At 38.0% G+C, this 24,830-nt stretch overlaps 1 protein-coding gene across 2 annotated transcripts in view; it reads right to left on the bottom strand.

Annotated features, from left to right (window-relative positions):
• Positions 1-498: 498 nt before the first annotated feature.
• Positions 499-24,830, bottom strand: part of COX7B2 (cytochrome c oxidase subunit 7B2) — a 139,047-nt gene continuing 114,715 nt past the window's right edge. Inside the window, exons 3-4 of one of the 2 annotated variants that reach the window (XR_014061800.1) lie at positions 4,250-4,330; positions 499-915 (exon numbers count right to left, since the gene is read on the bottom strand). Coding sequence is in view for 1 of the 2 variants with exons in the window: in XM_081518467.1 (XP_081374593.1) it covers positions 617-856 (240 nt within the window). In the remaining variant the exon portion in view is untranslated. The remainder of the gene's footprint in view (positions 916-4,249; positions 4,331-24,830) is intronic. The other variant, XM_081518467.1, reaches the window with a different exon arrangement.

Genomic DNA, 24,830 nt, shown 5'->3' with positions numbered 1-24,830 from the left:
AAGTATGGTGGTTCAGATCAGGGAAGGAAAAATGGTCAATTATGAATTGTTTTAAAGTAAGATTTAATAGGATTTGCCAGACAATTAAATTTGTAAAGTGTATGTGTGTGCTCAGATGCTCATTCATGTCCTACTCTTTTGCGACCCCATGGACTGTAGCCCAGCAGGCTTCTCTGTCCATGACATTCTTCCAGCAAGAATACGGGAGTGGGTTGCCATTTCTTCCTCCAGGGATCTTCCAGACTCAGGGATCAAACCCAAGTCTCCTACAGGTCCTGCATTCGGCAGGGAGATTATTTACCACTAGTGCAACCTGGTAAGCCCCTTTGTAAAGTACCTATGTATGTATATCTGTTGAAGGATATGTAAATCATTAAACCAGAAAAGCACACGTTTCATTAATTCTACTTTCAAATATTTATTATTCATAATGCCCTGGAATCTATACACACCACTACTGCCTTGCTTTCACGCACAATAATGACTATTTTCAAAGACTTTTCAACAGTTTCACATGTATTTTATTTCTTCAATTATGCTATATTTTAATGAGCAGCAGAGTGCTTAAATAACAAGCTGATTTTGAAACAATTCTGTATTACAGTAACTGGGATGGCTACTCTTTATTCCACTCTTGTGGGGTGACTCTACCAACAGGGGAACGGCCCCACTGTATGCCAATCTGTGTGACTAGAAATGCCCACGTAACAAAACAGAAAGAGGCTCCACTGGCTAGTAGGATATCACCATATTTGTCATGAAAATCTGGTGAGTGTTTTGAGTGACTTTGTCTAATTTGTTGAATCCTTCGGATCCTGAGACTACTTAGTGCACTTCTGACCAAGGGAAACATCATGAAGGTATGACAGAACTGAAGTTGATTGAAGCTGCTGGTCTATTTCCTTGCAAAGAAACCTACAAAAACAAAAAATGGACAATGACATCTGACCTACATTTAGTTCTTCCCAGTTTGAAGGTTTTATCCACACCACCTCCTGCAGTGTGGCCAGAGAGCTGAGTTTTGATTATCATGGTGTCTGGATCTGAGTCTTAGCTCTGCCACTGATCAGCTATATGAACTTGGGCAGTTCATATAGTTCTTTTTGCCTCAATTTCTTCAATGGCAAACTGAGACAAAAATGTCCAGCTGATAAAATGGCTAAGATTTCCAACATGCCCCACTCGTTCAATGACCTGCCTATGTCTACAGTAAACTCTAGTTTCAGTCAGAATTACAAGGCATTCACAAGTATGTTATACCTCTTTTTTTTCTTACTCCTTTCCTCCCTTCTAAACCTCCTCCTCATTTCTTCACCTCTGCCTGTAATTCTTGCCTTGCACTTCCCTACAGGGCAACTTCTATTTACCTTTAAATTCTGGTCTAAAAGCCATCGGTTCTATGAAGTCTTCTTGAACCCCGCCCTCCCAGGCTGAATAAGCCCCTCTTCTCTGGGCTTCTACACTTCTTACAACCCTTCTTTCATACCATCTAGCATGATGCATTGGTTTAATCATTTTTAAAAACAAACTTAGTTTCTTTAGTTTTAGGTTCACAAAAAATTGAATAGAAAGTATAAAGTCTCCATATAATTCCTGACTCCACACATGCATGCCTTTACCATCCTGTACCAGCATAGCACATTTGTTATATTTGTTGCAATGAACCTACAGTCCTTTATCATATATGCCTTTTGCAAATATTTGCTTCCGGCCTGTGGCTTGTCTTGTCATTCTCTTAAAGAATTATCTTTATATTCTCCTCCAATAATATGAAAAATCGTCAAGAGCAAAGAATGTAATTTTGCATACCCAGTAGCTGACATGAAAATTAAGAAAGAACATTTTTGAGTCAATCTGAAATATAAATGAACATTGGTATTCTCATAAGAAGTTAAAGCCAACTAAGAACAAGACCCCAAATCATGAAATCAGATGTACATGACCATAATAGCCCTAATAATTCTATTTTTCAAACAGACAGTTACTCTGAACAAGAGATATAGAAGCAGAAATGCATGGAGGAGTCCTTTCTGTTAATTTCTCTTCTCTGTGCAAGCTGTCAAACAGTGCTCAGTCTCTAGCAATGACATATGTTAACTGTACCCCAAATGCAGGCAACATGGATACAAAAGGGCCTGAGGTCAGTACTTGTAAACTTTTAACTGTTCACTGAGATTTTCCAGCTCAAATTATTTTATTCCCAGCTTAGAAAACAAGACCCTAAGGTTCTCTTTTATTTCCTACCAGATGGTAAAGTGGTACTCTTCGTGATTGTGACAAACAGGGTAAAAACAAAACCAAATGCATTTCCTCTGATGTTTCAAGCATTCATAGCTTTATTTTTCTGTTAGTCATGACTCTCTTCACCAAAAAGCACTGCAGTTTTAATTTGAATGGCGTTCAGAGAGTTGGTTGAAGGTGAAATGGATCAGAGTATGACAGGTGCAGCCTCAATCCAATACAAAAGCACTTGTGCCACACAGAGCTTTCAGTCTTTAAGAAGGCATGGAACCAGTGAATAATTCGTGATAATAGCGATCTCCTGTGGGTCATCAACTCATGCCTGCTGCTTTATGACAAATTGGTTTCATTATTCCTATTCTCTCAATGTTAAGTTGAAACTCAAATACTTTGTCTCTAGTGACACTGGTTGCATTCCTTTGCAGCTTAGTTCATCCTTTGACTATCACCATATCTGTGAAACTTTTTTCCATCTAGTCTGAATTTTCTTGTACCAATAAGTGTCCATTATTAAGAATTTCATATTAGGAATGCTTTCTGTAGCTTTATGTAGTTACAGTCATTTCATTCTATAATAAAAAAAAAACTGCCACCTTTTCATTCCTTTTTTGTTTTTCCTTGTAAGCATCAGCTTAAAGAATCAGAATCAGTTGCTTTCATATCTACCTTTGATCTATTTTTGTTTATAAAACACATGCAAGAGCTGGGAACTCACTGATTAGAGAAATTTTCCATCTTGCTGAACTCCATATGACTTACTTTTACAATAAATTTTGCGTTATCTAAGAACCTTAAGCCTATTACCCAAAGAACTGAAGCTATAGATTCTAATAACTGTATGAAAGCATAAAAAAGGAAAATTCAACAATATAATGCAGGTAAAGAAAATGCTTCTTAAAGTAGATGCTTTTTGATGAAAATGGACTACAAAGAGAAGGAAGAAGACAGATTTTTCTAGGTAATAAGAACAAAGTAGAGGTTCTCTCATGCCTGTGGCAATAAAAGAAAAAAAAATATGTTCTGAATAAATATAAATAGTTAAAGGGAGTGAGGTATCCTATGAGGATGAAAAGGAAAGATGGATCATCCCATCTATTTTATACAGTAAAGGAGAAGCACAGTTCAGGGAAAAATAATACTGGACCTCAATCTAACTGCAATAAAGAGGTATATAAATTTGAAACTTCACTGGTAACAATAATTTTAAATAACTACAGCCCATAAAAAGAAGTAAAGCAATAACATAGGAAAGAAACTAATATTTACTGCATATATGCCTGTTTGCCAAATATTATGCCAAAATTTTGCACATCTGCAAAAAGAGTGTGAGATGGTGATTATCTCCATCTTACACACAAGAACAAATGACAGGGCAAGATGTGAAATCAAGACCTTTGATTTTAAATACTGTGCATTTTCAACTATGCCATGTTTTCTTAAAGTACATTCAATTCTGAGCATTGGAAACATACATACAAAGAAACAAAAGCTAGCCTGGTTACCAGAGATGGGTCTTCAGTTGAAAATGGGTCACTTCAGCTTACTGAATACATACATACATACATATATATGCATTTCTGGAATGCTTCCTGGTGTGACAGGACATGGGATAGTGGTACCATCCCTACCCTTATGGTAGCTCTGATAGAGGGAGGGGATGGACAGAGCACTGCCACAAGGGAGGAGACAGTTTAGGGAAGGCCACTGGGTACCCTTAATCCACAGAGGAGAGGAACATTTCACCCTGGGGTTCTAGAAATGGTTTTAGAGGAAAAGACACCAAGGCTTGATCTTGAAGGATCATTAAGAAACATAAAAACAAAACTGGTAGGAAAAAAATGTAGACCAAGTACCACAAGCAAAAGCACAGAGAGGTGAAATAGTATGGAAGCAGGGCAGTCTGATGAGCTCAGTAACACTAAGTAATAAGTACTAAAACACCAAATACCACAGATGAGCACGGAGGGATGAGAAAAGAACAGCAGTGGATACTGAAGACTTTACATGCCTTGCTGTGGCATCTGGACTCAATTCTGTAAGTCAGTCTTTCCCATTGTTGAGGAGACAGTGCTCAAACACAAAGCCTTTCCTGTAAATTAACAAGAATTCTTAATTCTGTGATTTTTCCCTTTATAATAATACAATAAAATAATATGAGAACTGGCTGATGTAGCTTATCAATTTCAAGTACCGAGTTTATCCTTGTTTTGCATTTCGATTGCACTAGTGTACATTTATCTGTCCTGGGCTAATATGAAAAGAATAGATGCAGGTTTTATATTTAAACAATGCACTGATTTCAGAGACAGAATAAAGAATTAGATGAACAGAGTCACGCCACAGCTTACCATATAGCACAGGTACTTGAAAACAACGAACACAAGGCCACTGAAAGCAATGTTATAGTTTTGGGACAATATTAACTGTCTTACTGAGTTATATTACAAATTTGAATTTTCTCTGTTGAATAGTTTGGTTCATTTTTAATTGGAAAATTTGTTTTGGTTTCATAGTTGTGTTAAACTTTAAACATAAAGAAGAATTTGATTTTATGATTATACATAAATACATGTGATTTTACAATCAAATAATTTAAGCAGATACAAGTTGAGATAAAATGATTTCTTTCCTCTTTAAAAAGATCCCATATGTAATCCACAATTGAGAAACATTCTATTGATGGGGAGAAACTACCTATTGGTTTAATGAGGAAAATTTTAAGGTGGGGGAAAATCTGGAGGAAAAAGCACTTTACAAAATAGATAGGTGAAAAAATGGTAAGAAAACAGCAAAAGTGGCAGAAAAGTTATGAGGTTAGTTAAGTGTTTCTTTCAATGGTTTACTAAAAAGATGATGAGGATCTGAATTAAGTACTGACAACAGAGACAGAGAGGAGATAGAATTGAAACATATTAGGGGAAAAAAATCATACTGATTTGAAAATAAGTTACTCTAAGTAAATAGTGTATTCTATTCACTTAGCCTTTAGGTTAAGATTATGCCCAAAACTGTCTCAATTTCTGTTAAAACTCAGCACACATTGACACTGTAGCTTTTAGCTGATCCCATGGAATTAGAATTTGGGTGATCTAGATACAGAATTCCGGAGAAGGCAATGGCACCCCACTCCAGTACTCTTGCCTGGAAAATCCCATGGACGGAGGAGCCTGGTAGGCTGCAGCCCATGGGGTCACGGAGAGTCGGACACGACTGAGCGACTTCACTTTCACTTTTCACTGTCATGCACTGGAGGAGGAAATGGCAACCCACTCCAGTATTCTTGCCTGGAGAATCCCAGGGACAGGGGAGCCTGGAGGGCTGCCGTCTATGGGGTCGCACAGAGTCGGACACGACTGACGCGACTAAGCAGCAGCAGCAGATACAGAATTCAGAAAGGTCAAAGCAGACATAATTGAGGTGTACTAGGAATGACACGTCTAGATATTTGAGTAGACGAAAGAGGAGGAATCCTAAAAGGATTTTACTGCATGGTCCTAAAAAAAAACAATTTCACCCAGCCTGAGAATAGCCTGACATGGGTCAATAAATGACCTGCTTAACTTTGGTATAAGACTGTCTATCTAATTTCAGGCAGAAAATTGGAAACTGTATCCTACTTCTCAAATGTGCCCAGATAGGACTATTAAATATCTCATAGGGAGATAATGCTCAAGAAGCAATTAATACCAGGGTTTCCCAACTTGGACACTATTGACATTGTGGTCCAAATAATTCTTTGCTGTAGGAGGATGTCTTGTGTGTGGCAGGGTGTTTAGTACCTCTTTTTCTTTAGCTGTGACACCAAAGTCTATCTCCAGACATTGCCAAATGTCACTTGTGGGGCAAAATCATTCACTGTCGTATACAGAGTCAAGTGTCTTCCATCACTACTGTCAAAATTTTCTAAAGAGCATTGTTCTATTCAATATAGAAGGCTTAAATTATAAGAAAATACATTCTCTACTATGAGATGCATGTAAGTTGCCCATCACAACTTTTTTCTTGAACTAATCTCAATTTTTCAAAATATTCTGTGCAGTATAACCTAGATGAATCATTTAATCTATCTAGGCATCTGCTTCTTCATCCATAAAATTAAAAAGTGGAACTAATTTGGCTTTTAAAGTCAGGAAGCAACAGTTAGAACTGGACATGAAACAATAGACTGGTTCCAAATAAGAAAAGGAGTACGTCAAGGCTGTATATTGTCACCCTGCTTATTTAACTTATATGCAGAGTATCTCATGAGAAACGCTGGGATGGAAGAAGCACAAGCTGGAATCAAGATTGCCGAGAGAAATATCAATAACCTCAGATATGCAGATGACACCACCCTTATGGTAGAAAGTAAAGAGGAACTAAAAAGCCTCTTGATGAACATGAGAGAGGAGAGTGAAAAAGTTGGCTTAAAGCTCAACATTCAGAAAACTAAAATCATGGCATCTAGTCCCATCACTTCATGGCAAATAGATGGGCAAACAGTGGAAACAGTGTCAGACTTTATTTTTTTGGGCTCCAAAATCACTGCAGATGGTGACTGCAACCATGAAATTAAAAGACACTTACTCCTTGGAAGGAAAGTTATGACTAACCCAGATAGCATATTAAAAAGCAGAGACATTACTTTGCCAACAAAGGTCTGTCTAGTTAAGGTTATGGTTTTTCCAGTAGTCATGTGTGGATGTGCGAGTCAGAGTATAAAGAAAGCTAAGCACCAAAGAATTGATGCTTTTGAACTGTGGTGTTGGAGAAGACTCTTGAGAGTCCCTTGGACTGCAAGGAGATCCAACCAGTCCATCCTAAAGGGGATCAGTCCTGGGTGTTCATTGGAAGGACTGATGTTGAAGCTGAAACTCTAATACTTTGGCCACCTCATGCGAAGAGCTGACTCATTGGAAAAGACCCTGATGCTGGGAAGGATTGGGGGCAGGAGGAGAAGGGAACGACAGAGGATGAGATGGCTGAATGGCATCACTGACTCGATGGACATGAGTTTGGATAAACTCCGGGAGTTGGTTATGGACAAGGAAGCCTGGCGTGCTGCGATTCATGGGGTCACAAAGAGTCGGACACAACTGAGCGACTGAACTGAACTAAACTGAACTGAAACTCGCCTTAGTTATTTGGAATCTTCATTACAAAATGTAGATTCCTGGGCCCCATGTCAAATATATTGTAATGAAGTATCCAGGGAAGAAGTCTGAGAATCTATATTTTTGAAAACAAGTTCTCAGGAGAATCTTGTCATCAGACAAGTTTATGGAACACTGAATCAGATAATCTCTAAGGTCCTATTCAGCCCTCACACTCTAGACCTTTCCAAAGAGAAAAACATTTTAGGAAGACCATTTATTCTTTTAGGCCACTGAAAGAGTACAGTAGTAATGGAATTCACCACCACAGTAATTTAGAAAGCAGTACCTGAGTGACCTGAAAAGAGTTATAGGGAACCCCTGGGAATAAGTTAGTTAACGAAACATTTGGCAGCATTTAAAAACATTAAAAGCACTAGTAACACGGGTGTTCTGCTGTATAACGAATAATATTCTTTCAAAGCTAAGGCTCCTAGACTCCATTACTCAACTGCAACATTTTTATTTCCACCTTTTATTTCTACTCTTCTTCGACAGCTTCAGCAAAATAAGAAACAGTAAAAAGGTAATCGTCTTGAAATGAAAATGCACCAAATCAGCAGTGTCTTCGTTCATTTATGTATTTCTGAGAAAATTAGGCTGCTCAAGGAGGGATTAAGTGTACGTGATGTGGTGTCTCCCATCAGAACTAGTTTAGCCTTCAGCCTTTTTGTAACAGGAGACCTGGGAACCCTGCATGAAGCAGTGCCACTGATGGAAATGCTGAAGGACAGTTCTACTTCATATGCAATGATATCGTCTCCTAAGTCACTCAGTTGATGGATGGTGCAGCCATTTGCTTAAGGGTGTGGATTATGTCACTTTACTAAGCCTAAAAGTGACACAAATGGATGTCACCTGAACAAATACAAAGGCAGATTACAGTGGTGGATTATTGTGCCAGGAGGGAGAAATGACAGACTGGACAACTTGCCAGTCAATGCCCTCAAATGGCAAATGTTGCTTGAAGAGTGAAGGGATAGAAGGTATGTATTCTCCCTCAGGTAGTTCTTCTCACAGCTGAAGTGAACAGACTGTTTCTATCTTATATAAAATGCTGAAAGGATTCAATTCTATCCGTCCTCAGAATAATCATAGTGTTCATTCAGGCAATTCCTTTTATGTAACTGATTACATTAATGTGCTTCACTCCTGAAATGCCCGTTATATTTTCTTTAGTCACAAAGCACTCTCAACTATCCTCATTTTCTCCCTTTCTGATAGTTATGTGTAACAGAACAAAACTGTTACAGAGAGGCTGGGGGCTCTTCTCCAGGCCATACTACAAGTCAATGGCATGACTGTTCTCTGTTAAACTTTATCTTGTTTTTTATTAAACTTTAGTAGGTTGCGATTTCCTCCTCCAGGGGATCTTCCCAACCCAGGGATCAAATCCAAGTCTGCAACATTGCAGGAAGATTCTTTACTGCTGAGCCACCAGGGAAGCCACCAGGGAACTCTAGTAGATCCAGCAAAGTTCCATGTTATTTTTATATTATGATCCATTTCAAACATTGGAAATAAGTCACCGTGCTATTTCAGGCAATGTATTAATGTCAGAAAGAAGGCTGCTGTGCTTACTCCCAAAAGATTTTATATTAAGTGCATTCCAAGGCTTGTAGGTTGTTGTAGAGTCAGGTCCAGCTAAAAGAGCCTATGGATTCAATAAATCGAAACATCTGGAGAAATGTGTAGCATTTCTCCAACTTAATCTTGGAAAAGAAAGAGTGGTTTCTTTTTAAAGAAAAGAAACCACTTTTTTATGTGGTTTTAATAAATTCCAGAAACTTTGAAAATTTTATCTAGAAAATGAGCCACTGAGAGACATTAAGGAACATGAGTTATGGGGTCAAATTTGCACCTTAGACGTTACTCTGGTGTGGGGAAGAGTTTGCAAGGGAATAATGCAAATGTTAATGACAAATGATTAGGACTTGGACAGTTCACCCAATCAAGATCTTAAAACATGTCAGTCCCTTGTTTCTGCAGTCATCAAATTTCTGCATCCAATCCTTTGCTCTGCAGTGCTAGACTACAATTCTTTTGGTTGCAAAGGCATGTAAAGATGAGCATCCACCTCATGCCACTGGAACTCTCAGAACTTGACATAGAAACTGGAATGTGAGAATTTATTTTCTAAACTTTAAAAGAAGAATATTCCAGTCCAGTGACTGGAATACATAATTAATCTTTTAGCTCAACTTGCCTGACACTGATTTCAGTAGTAAAGTGACCTATCAGCATTTCCCCAAAGAAATGCCTATTTCAGTAGCTCTGTTTGATACTAGTGAGTGTTATTTATTTAAACAACTTCAGTGTCATCTAAGTTTGGTAAAAATGCAGGTAATAAAGTCAAACTCTTTTTTACTGAAGTATTTCCCAAACCTATATGATGCTAACACATACAATGATTCTCTGAGAGGAACGCCATGTGGAGATTTCCAGACTTAGCTGAGCCAGCCATGCTTTCTTCCTCTGGAGCATATTTCCATATTAGTGTTTCCTAGAACACACTTTGGGGAATACCAAAGGATGTCTCTGGTTCTCAATGCTGTTACATCACTGTACTCATTTTAAATGGTTTAATAGCTATAGGAGGCATCTTGCAAACTAAATCACTTCCTTGTGGAGACTTGCAACATATAACTAAGGGAGTATAGAGTGTGTGGTAAGCCTGGGGGTATCTTAACACTCTCAGCAATTAACTAGCCTTCACTATGTGAGTCTGACTTCTGCAGTTTTAGTATTTTGTGTGTATATTTTTCTCCTTTCTACATCTACCTTTATTCATTAAATGCTCTATGAGCAGAAAGATTGTATGATTCTTAAGTGGCCATTAGAGTTGCATTGATGACCCCTGTTTGCATAATGTGAAATTTTCATTTAAATCTTGAAATAAAAACATGCATGGTACTCCTGTCTTTAAGTATTTATTCATATTCACGTAAAAGTAGAGAAAAAACTAAAATAATAATATTTAACTTTTAGATATCAACCACATTTTAATTTTGAAAGAGTGTCTCTATTTTTCATGAAAATTGTTTTCAGCTACTGGTCAAAAATTAGGGCAGTAACGGTCTATTCCAGAAGTTAATTTGGATCAAATCCACATTTAGATTGGAATATTGAGTGCTGCAAAATAATCCTTTCATCCTTGTTTCTGAAAAATCCAGATTTTATTTCCTACTTGGACTATCTCTGTCCTCCTAAACTCTGTTCAAAATATATCTGCAAATAAAACCTTTATGAATAAGACTTTTGTTATTGCCATCACCTGGGCAACTTATGGAGCATTTGCAGAGAAATATCATTTGATGAGAAGAGCACTTCATAGCCCTCAAGTAGTAACTGTGATCACTTTGCAAGTTGTTTTTTACCAGTTCTTTCAGTATAATTTATTTTTTTATTTTTGCTTTCATAAAATTTTGGAAACTTTTAACAAGATGCTGGTATTCTTTTTTTCCTTTCCATTTGGAATTCATTATTTGTAAGTGAGAAAGACTTTGGCCAGAGGGGCTGACTTTAATAAACTGATTTTTTTTTTTCCCTTGTAGATGCCTCAGAAGACACAGTAAGATGGGATGCACTTTGCCAAACCTTGGGGCAGGGTGCCTGCTTTAGTGAACTGATATTTCATTTTAGTTTTTCTTTTAAATCCCTGAGGGAAAAAGGCTAAAGAAGAAAGTAAGTCTGAAGAAGGTTACCCATCTAAGCACATGCAACAGAAATTCAAAACACAGATTCTTGTTTCAGAATCTTAAGGTTTCCAATTAGAATCCTGGTTTCAAAGAAGTTACTTTCACTTTCTTTTTCTTTAATTTAATGGAGTCTAACATTTCACTGACTAAAAGGGCATTCTTAAACTAACCTGGCATAATTTAAATCATTTGAACATTTGTTAACTCGAAAAGTAAGATTAATATGCAAGTAGGCCATAATTTGATTATACATATAATTTATGTGGGCTTCCCTTGCGGCTCAGCTGGTAAAGAGTCTGCCTGCTATGCAGGAGACCTGGGTTCGATTCCTGGGTTGGGAAGATCCCCTGGAGAAGGGAAAGGCTATAGACTTCAGAATTCTGGCCTGGAGAATTCCATGGACGCTATAGTCCATGGGGTCGCAAAGAGTCGGACAGGACTGAGTGACTTTCACTTTCACTTTCATAATTTATATATAGCTTAGAACTTAGCTGATGGGGATCTGTGGGCTTCTTATATAGACTATGTACTTTATCACATTCATTGAATCCAAATCATAAGATCTGAAAGACCCAGACAACACTTTAAATTGACATTTAATGCTTATAGTCAGCTTTTGGTGACTGATCATTCATGACTTCAGTTCAGTTCAGTCGCTCAGTCCTGTCCGACTCTTTGCAACCACATGAATTGCAGCACACCAGGCCTCTCTGTCCATCACCAACTCCCGGAGTCTACCCAAACCCATGTCCACAGAGTCGGTGATGCCATCCAACCATCTCATCCTCTGTCGTCCCCTTCTCCTCCTGCCCCCAATCCTTTCCAGCATTAGGGTCTTTTCCAATGAGTCAACTCTTCGCATGAGGTGGCCAAAGTATTGGAGTTTCAGCTTCAACATCAGTCCTTCCAATGAACACCCAGGACTGATCCCCTTTAGGATGGACTGGTTGGATCTCCTTGCAGTCCAAGGGACTCTCAAGAGTTTTCTCCAACACCACAGTTCAAAAGCATCAATTCTGCGGTGCTCAGCTTTCTTCACTGTCCAACTCTCACATCCATACATGACCACTGGAAAAACCATAGCCTTGACTAGATGGACTTTTGTTGGCAAAGTAATGTCTCTGCTTTTAAATATGCTATCTAGGTTGGCCATAACCTTCCTTTCAAGGAGTAAGCGGTTTTTAATTTCATGGCTGCAATCACCATCAGCAGTGATCTTGGAGCCCAAAAAAATAAAGTCTGACACTGTTTTGCACTGTTTCCCCATCTATTTTCCATGAAGTGATGGGACTGGATGCCATGATCTTAGTTTTCTGAACGTTGAGCTTTAAGCCAACTTTTTCACTCTCCTCTTTCACTTTCATCAAGAGGCTCTTTAGTTCTTCACTTTCTGCCATAAGGGTGGTGTCATCTGCATATCTGAGGTTATTGCTATTTCTCCTGGCAATCTTGATTCCAGCTTGTGCTTCCTCCAGCCCAGCGTTTCTCATGATGTACTCTGCATAGAAGTTAAATAAGCAGGGTGACAATATACAGCCTTGACGGACTCCTTTTCCTATTTGGAACCAGTCTGTTGTTCCATGTCCAGTTCTAACTGTTGCTTCCTGACCTGCATACAGGTTTCTCAAGAGACAGGTCAGATGGTCTGGTATTCCCATCTCTTTCAGAATTTGCCACAGTTGATTGTGATCCACACAGTCAAAGGCTTTGGCATAGTCAATAAAGCAGAAATAGATGTTTTTCTGGTACTCTCTTGCTTTTTCAATGATCCAGTGGATGTTGGCAATTTGATCTCTGGTTCCTCTGCCTTTTCTAAAACCAGCTTGAACATCTGGAAGTTCACGGTTCACATATTGCTGAAGCCTTACGCATTCATGACTTAGTACTATATTGCATTCATGACTTAGTACTATAAATAAATGTTGAGGAAAAACATGGGTAGAAATAGGAAGACAGAGTAGAGTAAATACAGAGATTAAGCTAGTCCTTTCCTGAATTCACATTCTAACTGAGGGAGAATCAAACACATGTATGTATTTTTCTAATGTAAGCTAGTTACAAAAGAGGCACAAAGATCAAAGTATAGAAACAGGTATGAATCCTTGGCCCTCCCTTAGATCAGGACACTGAATAAGCATTGGGATGCTGTTACCAGAAGAAGGCGGAATGCATACTGAATGGACAAGGGCAAACCAAAACAACAAACAAACAAAAACAAAACCAGGAAATATCTCCACTATACTGAGAGAAAAAAATTGATCCATATACAAGTCCATTGGAGAGGGAGTGGAAACACAGCAATGCAGTCATTAAATGACACGGATCCATAGACTAGATTCTCTCTAGCTTTTTCCATCTATAACATTTTGTTTCTATTATCAAAAGTTTCAAATAAATGTGTTGCACTGGCACAGAGAAGTCAGTAAAAGGAGCAATTGAGACTGTGTGAGGATGGAAGCATGTACACTCTTCTTTTTGCTGCTTATTTACAGAACTGAAAATTTCCATTTCAAGATTTTTGCATAATGAAATGATCCTCCAGAAAATCCTAAATAGTATTATGACTATTTTGTGCTTAAATATGATTCAATTAAGCTCCTATTATGTGACTGCAGCCTGCTACACACTGGAGTTACAAAAATGGATCAGAAGGGTCCATTCTTTCCAAGAACGCTCAGTGGGAAAGACAGATAATGATAAGGTTTCAATATGAAAAGTTCTATAACAGATATGATCAAGATGCTAAGCCACCAAAAAAAAGGTATCTACGCCAGCCAAAGAGCTCAGTAAAAGCTTCCTGGAGTAATGGATGAGTGAGCTAAAATTCATAAATAAGCTCAACTAGATGTAAAGGAATGGTGGTGAAAAGCTTTATTGAGGGGTTTTCTCCAACTAGCAAGACTAAAATTTAGTTTTCAAACATTTTCTCTTTAAAGGTGATCTACAGGTCTGATTATGTACAGATTAAAAGGATCTCCTTTAATGTTAAATTTACAACAACAGCACTGGTAATGAGAGCACATAAACATCATACCAGAATGAAGTCCTTCTGACTTTTTGCCAATTCTATAATACATTTTCATCTAGACTGAACATCATATTGTAATCATCATAAAAACTTATTAATGTTTCTGAGAAATAACAGCAGATAAGCCTGAGAGACTTGAGAACAAATGCAGGCAATTTATACGACTGGATAGACACAAAATAATTAGAATTAAGATTGTTAGAATCTAATTGTGTTTTGAATTAATAATATCCAAAGTGAAGCAAGTCCTGCTTTTACTTCATAGTTCATGATTTTGCAGGGTCACCTATAACTTCATAATTTATATTAAAGAGCCAGGAAGAATAAGAAAATCTTGCAATTGATACTGGGAAAATAAATGATAGCCATGCTTCACAGGCACTTGTTTCATCCAGGACTGAATTTAAGCTAGATTGTGAAGGTATTCCCTTTAAGTATGTCTAACATCCAAAGTCACACATTAGGTTAAGTGCTTAAAAATAGTATTTGTCAAAATATTTGGAAAATCCAAAATTACTGATACACCCAGCAGCTAGATGATGCTGGGGATTTCCTACATAAAACATTCATTTATTTGACTGTAGAAAACAGTCCCAGAACAACAACAAAATGTTCTGTGCTTAGTTGCTCAGTCATGTCCAACTCTTTGTGATCCCACAGACTGTAGTTCACCAGGCTCCTCTATCCATGGGGATTTTCCAGGCAAGAATACTGCAGTGGGTTGCCACACCCTCCTTCAGGGATCTTCCCAACCCGGGGATTGAATCCAGGTCTCCCATACTGCAGGTGGATTATTTACCATCTGAGTTACCAGGGAAGCCTTAAGCCGAAACAGCGATTTACATTATGTGAATTTATACATATGTGAAGGGCTTCCCAAGTGGTGCTGTGGTGTGCTGTGCTTTAGTGGCTCAGTCGTGTCCAGCTCTTTGTGACCCCATGGGTTGTTAGCCTGCCAGGATCCTCTATCCATGGAATTCTCCAGGCAAGAATACTGGAGTGGGTAGCCATTCACTTCTCCAGGGGATGTTCCCAACCCAGGGATCAAACCCAGGTCTCCCACATTGCAGGTGGATTCTTTACAGTCTGAGCCACCAGGGAAGCCAACCTGCCAATGCAGGAGACATAAGTGATGTAGGTTCAATCTCTGGGTTGGGAAGATCCCCTGGAGGAGGGCATGGCAACCCACTCCAGTATTCTTGCCTGGAGAGTCCCATGGACAGAGGAGCCTGGTGGGCTACAGTCCATAGGGTCGCACAGAGTCGGACATGACTGAAGCAACTTAGCATACATGCACGCACACAGTGTAAGAATGTATAGAAGGACACAATTCCAAGGAAAAGAGATCTAGTTTCAAACAATTAATGAACCCTGAAAAACTCCTGAGTTTCCAGTTTTTTCTCTTGTACTCCATCCGGTTTCCCCTCATTCAATATAAATAGATATTACAAAGAGCAATAATGGCTCCTCTGTCTCTAAAATGATACAGTAAATCCCTTTTCTTGACTTTTCTGCTACAATAAAAACCAATGATGCACCCCTCTTCTGAATACCTTCTCTTCCATTAGCTTCTATGATATCTCTTAAGTTTTCTTTCTATTTCTATGGCTATTTCTTCTTTACAAACTCGTTGTTCTCTAATAGGTCCTTAGTGAAGGAGTACTTCAAGGATCTATACGCTCTCTCTCTCTCTAGGTACTCCTAGGCACACTAATAAACATACCATCAATGGGCAATTAGATGACTCCCAAATTATGTCTCCCCATATAAACTGTCTTCTTAGATACAGGGCAATACATTAAACTGCCTTCTTAACATCTCTCCTAAGATAATTCAAATTCAAAGATATCATGAAATAATCCAAAAAAAATAATCTGATGTCTACAAAATCAACAGGTGTAAGTGTATTCTCTTCCACACTCAAACCTGGTCTTTATTAATGCTTCCTAACCTAGCAAAGATTACTAGGTGGAGCAACTTAAACTTAGAAATGATTCTTGATACCTTCAACTCCCTTGAAACATTTAATACAGCACTGGATTCTTTTAAATTTTCATCCTAAAAACATCTCAAATCCATTAATTTCTTTCTATCCAAACTGCCTCTATCATAGCTCATTTTCTTCATATGATTTCCATAAATGATGTCTCTACAATGCCTCTGCCATCCCACATTCTCTATCTATTCTCCCAACTGATCATAAGTGATTTCTTTTTGCTTGAGATTTTTTTGTGATTTTGTCTTCCCCAGTTTTATTGAGGTATAAATGACATATGGCATTGCATAAATTTAAGTTATATAGTGTGACAATTTGATGTATGCATACTTTGCAAAATGAGCTACAACAATGAAGGCTGTTAACACATCCATCACCTCACATAGTTGTCATTGTGTGTGTGTGAGAGAGAGCGAGAGGAAGAGAGAGAGATGAGGGCATTTAAGATCTACTTTCAAATTTCAAGTTTACAGTACAGAATTGTTAGTATATACAACAAGCTATCAATTAGAGCTCCAAAACTTATAACTGGAAATTTGCATACTTGAATACACATCTCTCAATTTCCCCCATCCCCTGTCCCTGACAACTGCCAATCTACTCTCTGCTGCTATGAGTTCAGTTGTGGGTTTTTTTTGTTTTCTTTTGTTTTTTTTCCCCAGTTTCCACTTATAAGTGAGATTATGGAGTATTTGTTTTTCTCTCTCTGACTTATTTCATTCAGCATAATGCAGTCTAGGTTTATCCATGATGGCCCAAATGGCAGAATTTCCTTCTCTGTTATAGCTGAATATATGCCACATTTTACTTACCTATTTTCAACAGAAGAGTTATTTCTACATTTTGGCTACTGTGAATAATGCTATAATAAACATAGGGGTACAAATACCTCTTCAAAATACTAATTTTGTTTTCTTTGGATGTATACCCAGGAATGGGATTTACTGGATCATATTTCTATTTTTATTTTTTCAAGAACCTCCATAGTGTTTTCCAACCCAATTTATATTCCCACCATCAGTGCACTAGTGTTCCCTTTTCTCCATATCTTCCAAGACTCTTGGTATCTGCTGCCTTTTTGATAGTAGCCATCCTAACATGGGGCTTCCCTTGTGGCTCAGACGGTAAAGCGTCTGCCTACAATGCAGGAGACCCGGGTTCGATCCCTGGATCGGGAAGATCCCCTGGAGAAGGAAATGGCAACCCACTCCATTACTCTTGCCTGGAAAATCCCATGGATGAAAAATCCCATGGACGGAGAATCCTGGTAGGCTACAGTCCATGGGGTCGCACAGAGTCAGACACGACTGAGCGACTTCACTCTCATCCTAACACATGTAAAGTGATATTTCATTGCACTTTTGATTTTCATTTTCCTGAGTAGTGATGTTGAACACGTTTTCATGTACCTACTGACCATCTGTACATCTTCTTTGGATAAATGCCTATTCCGATTCTTTGCCCACTTTTCAACTGGGTTATTTATTTGCTATTGAATTGCATAAATTCTTTATATATCCTGTATATTAATCCCATATCCTGTATATTATCCCTTATATATATCCCTTAGATAAATGGTTCTCAAATATTTTTCTCCCATTCCACAGGTAGCCTTTTCATTTTGTTCCTTTTGCTTTGCAGAATCTTTTTACTTTGATATAGTTCTATTTTTTTTTATTTTGTTGCCTGTGGCTTGGTGTCAAAATTTAAAAAATCATTGCCAAGACCAACAACTTGGTGCTTCTTCCATATGTTTTCTTATAGGAGAGTTTTATGATTTCAGGTCTTACACTTAAGTCTGTAATCTATTTCAAGTTAAATTTTACGAGCGGTATAAAATAGGATTCTAGTTTAATTCTTTCGCATGTGAATATACAATTTTCCCAATACCATTTATTGAAGAGCCTATATTTTCCCCAGTGTGTGTTTTTTGTGCCCTTGTCAAAATTATTTGACCATATATGTGTAGGTATATTTCTGGCTTCTCTGCTCAGTTCCCCTGGTCTTATGTGTCTGTTTTTATGCCAGTACATACTGTTTTGATTACTATAGGTTTATAATACAGTTCAAAATAAGTGAGTGTGATGCCTCCAGTTTTGTTCCTTCTCAAGATTGTTTTTGTTAATTATGGTCCTTATAGTTCCATAAAAATTTTAAGATTATTTTTCTATTTCTTTGAAAAATACTATCAGTATTTTGGAGGGATTGCATAGACTATATAGATCACTTGGTAGTGTGGACATTTTTATAATATTAAGTTCTTCCAATCTATAAACATGTGATATCTTTCCTTTTATCTGTATCTTCCTCAATTTCTTTCATCAATGTCACAGTTTTCAGAGGTCTTTCACCTCTTTAGTTAGATTTATTCCTAGGTATTTTATTGCTTTCAATGATACTGTAAATGGGATTGTTTTCTTTATTTCTTTTTCAGATAGTTCATTATTAATATATAGAAATGCAATTGATTTTTGCATGTTATTTCATATCCTGCAACTTTACTGAAAAAAAAAATTTAGGGGGGATTCTACAGGATTTTCTACATGAAGTACCATGTACTTGGCTAGAACTTCCAATACTATGTTAAATAAAAGTGGCAAAAGAGTGCACCCTTGAATTGTTCCTGATCACAGAGGAAAAACTTTCAGCTTTTCACCTTTGAGTATGATAGTTGTGGGTTTCTCATACACAGTCTATATTATTTTGAGGTACATTATGCTATACTCAATTTTTTGAGAGTTTTTCTCATAAAATGATTTCAAATTTTGTCAAATGTTTTTTCTGTATCTATTGAGGTGATCATATGATTTTTCTCTTTCATTTTGTTAATGCTCTGTATCACATTTTTTTGACTTGTATATGTTGAACCCTCCTTCACAAGTGATCTTCTAAAAGCAGAAACATGACTGTACCACATCCACACTGACAAATCTTTATTATACTCTCAGATGATTTACTTTTAAAATGTTTAAATAAAAATAGTATAATATATATGTGAATAAATTAACCTCAGTTTATATCCTAGGGGATGTTAGCATTTGAATGGTGTTAATCAGAAATACATGGGCTTCCTAGGTGGCGCCAGTGGTAAAGAACCCACCTACCAATACAGCAGACATAAGAGATGTGGGTTCAATCCCTGGGTTGCAAAGATTCCCTAGGGGAGAACATGGCAACCTGCTCCAGTATTCTTGCCTGGAGAATCCCACGGACAGAGGAGCCTGGTGGGCTACAGTCCATAGGGTCACAAAGAGTCAGACACGACAGAAGTGGCTTAGCATGCATGCAGTCAGAAATGCACATTTCAGGAACAGTTACATATACACCTGGCATATAACCATAGAAACACATATCAGAGGGCTTATTTAGAATAAAATATATTAGAAATAATTTTTCAATGAAAATATGAGTTAGACAGTGACTGCTTCCATGAAATTAAAAGACACTTGCTCCTAAGAAAAGGTATGACAAATCCAATGTATTAAAAAAGCAGAGACATCACTTTGACAACAAAGGCCTGCTTAGTCAAAGCTATAGTTTTTCCAGTGGTCATGTACAGATGTGAGACTTGGACTGGAAAGAAGGCTGAGTGCCAAAGAATTAATGCTTTTGAACTGTGCTACTGGAGAAGACCCTTGAGAGTCCCTTGGACAGCAAGGAGATCAAACCAGTCAATCTTAAAGGAAACCAACCCTGATTATTCATTGGGAGGACTGATGCTGAAGCTGAAGTTCCAATACTTTGGTCACCTGATGCAAAGAACTTACTCATTGGAAAAGAACCTGATGCTGGGAAAGATGGAGGGCAGGAGGAGAAGGGGGTGATACAAGGTGGGATGGCTGGATGGAATAAGTGACTCAATGGACATGAGTTTGAGTAAACTCCAGGAGACGGTGAAGGACAAGAAAGCCTGGCATGCTGCAGTCCATGGGGTCACAAAACATTGGACACAACGACTGAATCACAACAACAAGATACATAGTTCCCTAGAAACGTTATAGTAGGTCTAATAATACTCTTGCATTGATGAAGAATGAAATTCTGGCATGCACAGTAGCCTGATAAACTGGAAATAGTCCTTTAATTTTAGAGTTCTATTTGTCCTGACTCTATCTACTGTATACAGAATTCTATTATCTAATTAAACTATCTGGTTGGCTGTTTCTGCCTTTAAAAAGAATATCATCACCCTTGTTTTAATGTAAGAAGTGTGCCAAAGTGCCTAAGGACATTGCCCTGAATTTCCGTTCTCATAGCTTCTTTCTATTCAATCCATATATGAGAATATTAAGTTAAAGGATTTCTTTCATCATAATACCATCCATGTGAACAACCTACTCAAACTATTAGTGAATACAAATATTTACCAAAGGAACCTGACAATGATGAAAGGCCAAACTGTCTTAGGTCAGAACACAGTATCAATAGTCATTTATTGTTTTTAAGATAAAGACTTACATTGGATATGACTATCCCAGTCTGCTCAGGCTGCCATGAAATATACCACAAACTGCCTGACTTAAGCAGAATTTTATTTTCTCACAGTTTTGGAGGCTGGAAATTCTAAGATCAAGGGTAAGCAGGGTTTGTTTTCTGGTGTGGGCCCTCTTCCTGGCTTACAGACATCTACCCCTTGTGTCCTCCATGGCAGAGAGAGAACAAGCTCTGCTATCTTTTTCCTCTTCTTATATATATATATACTTTTTTCTCTCTCTCTTCTTTTTCCTCTTTGACCCATTTGTTGGCATGCATGTGAGCTCATCCACTCAGTCATGTCCTACTCTTTGTGACTCCATGGATTGTAGCCCGCTAGGCTCCTCTGTTCATGGAATTTTCCAGGCAAGAATACTGAAGTGGATTGACATTTCCTACTCCGGGGAATCTTTCCAACCCAAGGACTGAATCTGTGTCTCTTGCATCTCCTGGATTTGGAGGCAGATTCTTTACCAACTGGCCATCTGGGAAGTCCTTCAAGGACACCAGCTTTACCATATGAGGGCCCCACCCTTATAACTTGATTTAACCTTTCTTACCTTACAGGTCTTATCTCCAAAAACAGTTAAATTGAGGGTTAGGGCTTTCATGGGGCACAAATATTCAGTTCATAGCAATGACCTATAAGGCTAGTATGATCCTTGACTATTTAATCAGCAACATTTCACACAAATCTTCTATTCACTGCTTGCATTCCAGTTACACATAGACTTCTTTCATTTTTTTGAAACTCCTATTCATTCTCTCTACTGAGTTTCCTGACTTTTCTCCTCTTACTTCAGGTAGCCAGTTTTAACTCATCCTTCTGTTATAAACAAAGTATCCTCAGAGAGACCTTTATATTTTCTCATTGACCATTTCAACTACTTAAAAACAAACAAAAACTAGCTCTATGATATGACTCATTTGGAATTTATTGAAGCACATGTATGCATCTGTAATTGGTGGTGGTGGAGTTCATGGCAGGCCATTTAGTGAATATTTGTATGTCTACTCTAGAATCTACTTCTTATGCCAACATTTTAACTTCCATTAGAAAATGTGAAAGTTAATTATTACTATCGTTTTAGAGCATATAAAACTGAGATTTTATGCTATGCTGTTATTTGTAAATTTGAGCATTTATTAAAATACCAGTAAAAAAACTGGACACATTCTCTGGCCTCAAGGAGCTTACATAGGTCAGTGGGAAAGAAAATCATTAGACAACCACAATCGGGTATGATTTTGATATATGATGGATCCTATAAAAATGTAAAGTATTAATAACTTAAAAGTTATTTTAAATCGGTGGGTAGGAAAGATATCTGAGCAAAAGACATTTATGGTGAGACCAGACAATGACTAGAAATGTTCCAGTAAAAAAGAGGCAAGGAAATTCTAAAAAGAGTCAACACACATGGAAGCCTAAGGTGGAAACTGAAAGTTCAGTGTGACTCAAGGATTGTTAACTGAGGGAAACTAGCATGTGAAAGTTAAAAAATGTTGGTAGAAGCCAGTAATGCAGAACTTTGCATGCCTCAAGGAGGCACTGAATTTAATTTATAAGTACAATATTTTATTTTATAATGTAACCATTTGCTATAATATTGTTCCCCCAAAAATGAGGTACTATTCAATCAGAATTCAGTGAAAATTTTCATATAGCAATTAAGATAATCTAGTCTAAATATACTGTTATCTAATATTCTAAGTTGAGAGTTATGGCACACAAAATATCTAGAGAAGTGGATGGCTGTCAGGGCCCTTGGAGACAGTCAATCTCCTTCTCTTTCTCAAAAAAGCCATTATCTCAGCCATTTATTAATATTTGCCAGGAATTAGATAACAAGTCCATTCATGTCTCTGCATTCAGGCAAATGCCTAAACATACAACTAGTTTGTATGTATTTTCTGATGAAACATTAATATATTCTCATCTCCAGAAGTGGAGATAACAAAGCTGAAACTACATGAAGGAAAGAATAATGAAATATTCTACCTCAGCAAAAGAAAAGGAAATTATAAAAATAGCTGCATGTTGAGTCAAAATCTCTTTCATAGAGTGTTTTTAATTGATTCATGTTTTCAGTAATATGGCAGGATACATGGAAATGTATATGATTCAAAGCAAAGGTTTAGTGATGAAGGAACTCAGTCAAGGAGGTTGGCCAGCATTTATTCTGAGATCTTTTCCCCAAAAAGTGAATTTAAATTTCAGTTTTTATGGTTTCACTGTGTATGGAAACTAATATTCAAAGCCCAAACCTGTCCCAGGCAGAAATTTATCTTCTTACAACTGAGATTCTAAAGGGTTTTATATTCAGGGAAAGGGTAGGCCAGAAATAATCCACACTGCTGAAAACTAAAAGAAAACTAACTCTCTTAAACCTTGAAACTAGAAGGTACTGGTTAAAAATGGTGATTAAGATTTTAGAACCACAAAATGGTTTCCTGCAGGTTTATAGCCCAATTTCACATGGTCTTGGTAGTCTGAAAACCCACAAACTGAGGATTAATTTAGAGAGCCTAGACTCACTCCAGTACTCTTGCCTGGAAAAATCCCATGGATGGAGGAGCCTGGTAGGCTGCAGTCCATGGGGTCGCTAAGAGTCAGACACGACTGAGCGACTTCACTTTCACTTTTCACTTTCATGCATTGGAGAAGGAAATGGCAACCCACTCCAGTGTTCTTGCCTGGAGAATCCCAGGGACGGGGGAGCCTGGTGGGCTGCCGTCTATGGGGTCACACAGAGTCGGACACGATTGAAGCAACTTAGCAGCAGCAGCAGACTCACACAAGTAAATATAAATCCTTTCTGGAAGAACACACATCTCTCCCAGATCCCAGAGGTCTTCACAATTAAAAGTCTAAGGAAATTGAGCAGTTCATAAACAAGTACAAATAACAAAGGAAACAAGGAATCACAGGCAAGAACCACAAGAAATGATACAAGAAACTGACTCATGAGTACTTCAGATGAGAGAACTATCAGAGACAGTCTCCACGGTAAACATATTTATAACACTCAAAGAATTTTTTTGAATCTTCAAGTATATACTGTGAACAAGAAACTATATATTGTAGAATGACTAAGAAGATTTGAAAAGAAACCAAAAATAATTTCTAGAAGTATAAATGATTAAAAAACCAGTGTATGGATGTAATGGCAGTTAGTCACAATTAAAGAGAAAATCAGTGAACAAGAAGATAACTATGAAGAAATCATTCAGAATTCAGCAAAGAGAAACAAAGTAAACAGTATGAAGAAAGGCTTTTTATCTGTTCAGATGCCTAGAAGAGAACTCAGAACCACACTGGTGAGTGTACAAGCAGCAAACCGTAGTATAATACATCTTCAAACTTGACCTCTCAGAAATTTCCTCCTTCTTTTGACCCTTAAAATCACTCTGACCCTGACCCTTAATTTCTCAGTCACTTGAGCTGCTTGCAAATAAAACACAGGAAAACTTTTTGGAAGGCAGGTGAGTTACTTATATAGCAAGCTAAGTATTCTCTTAGCAGGGGCTTTCCTCAATAAGAGCTTTTTTTTTTTTTAGGGCTTCCCTTGTGGCTCAGCAGGTATAGAATATGCCCACAATGCAAGAGACCTAGGTTCGATCCCTGGGTTGGGATGATCCCGTGGAGAAGGGAAAGGTTACCCACTCTAGTATTCTGGCCTGGAGAACTCCATGGACTAGAGTCCATGGAGTCGCAAAGAGTCAGACATGACTAAGCAACTTTCACTTTCACTCTTTTTTTAAGTGACTAGAAACTTCACTCGGAGAAGGCAATGGCACCCCACTCCAGTACTCTTGCCTGGAAAATCCCATGGGTGGAGGAGCCTGGTAGGCTGCAGACCCATGGGGTCGCTAGGAGTTGGACATGACTGAGTGACTTCATTTTCACTTTTCCCTTTCATGCACTGGAGAAGGAAATGGCAACCCACTCCAGTATTCTTGCCTGGAGAATCCCAGGGACGGCGGAGCCTAGTGGGCTGCTGTCTATGGGGTCGCACAGAGTCGGACACGACTGAAGCGACTTAGCAGTAGCAGTAGAAACATCACTATGAACAAAGCTAGTAGAGGTGATGGAATTCCAGTTGAGCTATTTCAAATCCTCAAAGATGATGCTGTGAAAGTGCTGCACTCGATATGCCAGCAAATCTGGAAAACTCAGCAGTGGCCACAGGACTGGAAAAGGTCAGTTTTCATTCCAATCCAAAAGAAAGGCAATGCCAAAGAATGCTCAAACTACCGCA

The sequence above is a fragment of the Giraffa tippelskirchi genome, chromosome 1 (genome assembly GCF_054371585.1).
Source record: "Giraffa tippelskirchi isolate mGirTip1 chromosome 1, T2T-mGirTip1v1.2.pri, whole genome shotgun sequence".
Taxonomy (NCBI): domain Eukaryota; kingdom Metazoa; phylum Chordata; class Mammalia; order Artiodactyla; family Giraffidae; genus Giraffa; species Giraffa tippelskirchi.
Note: the sequence above shows the minus strand (reverse complement) of the source record. Positions and strands in the feature narration are given on the sequence as shown.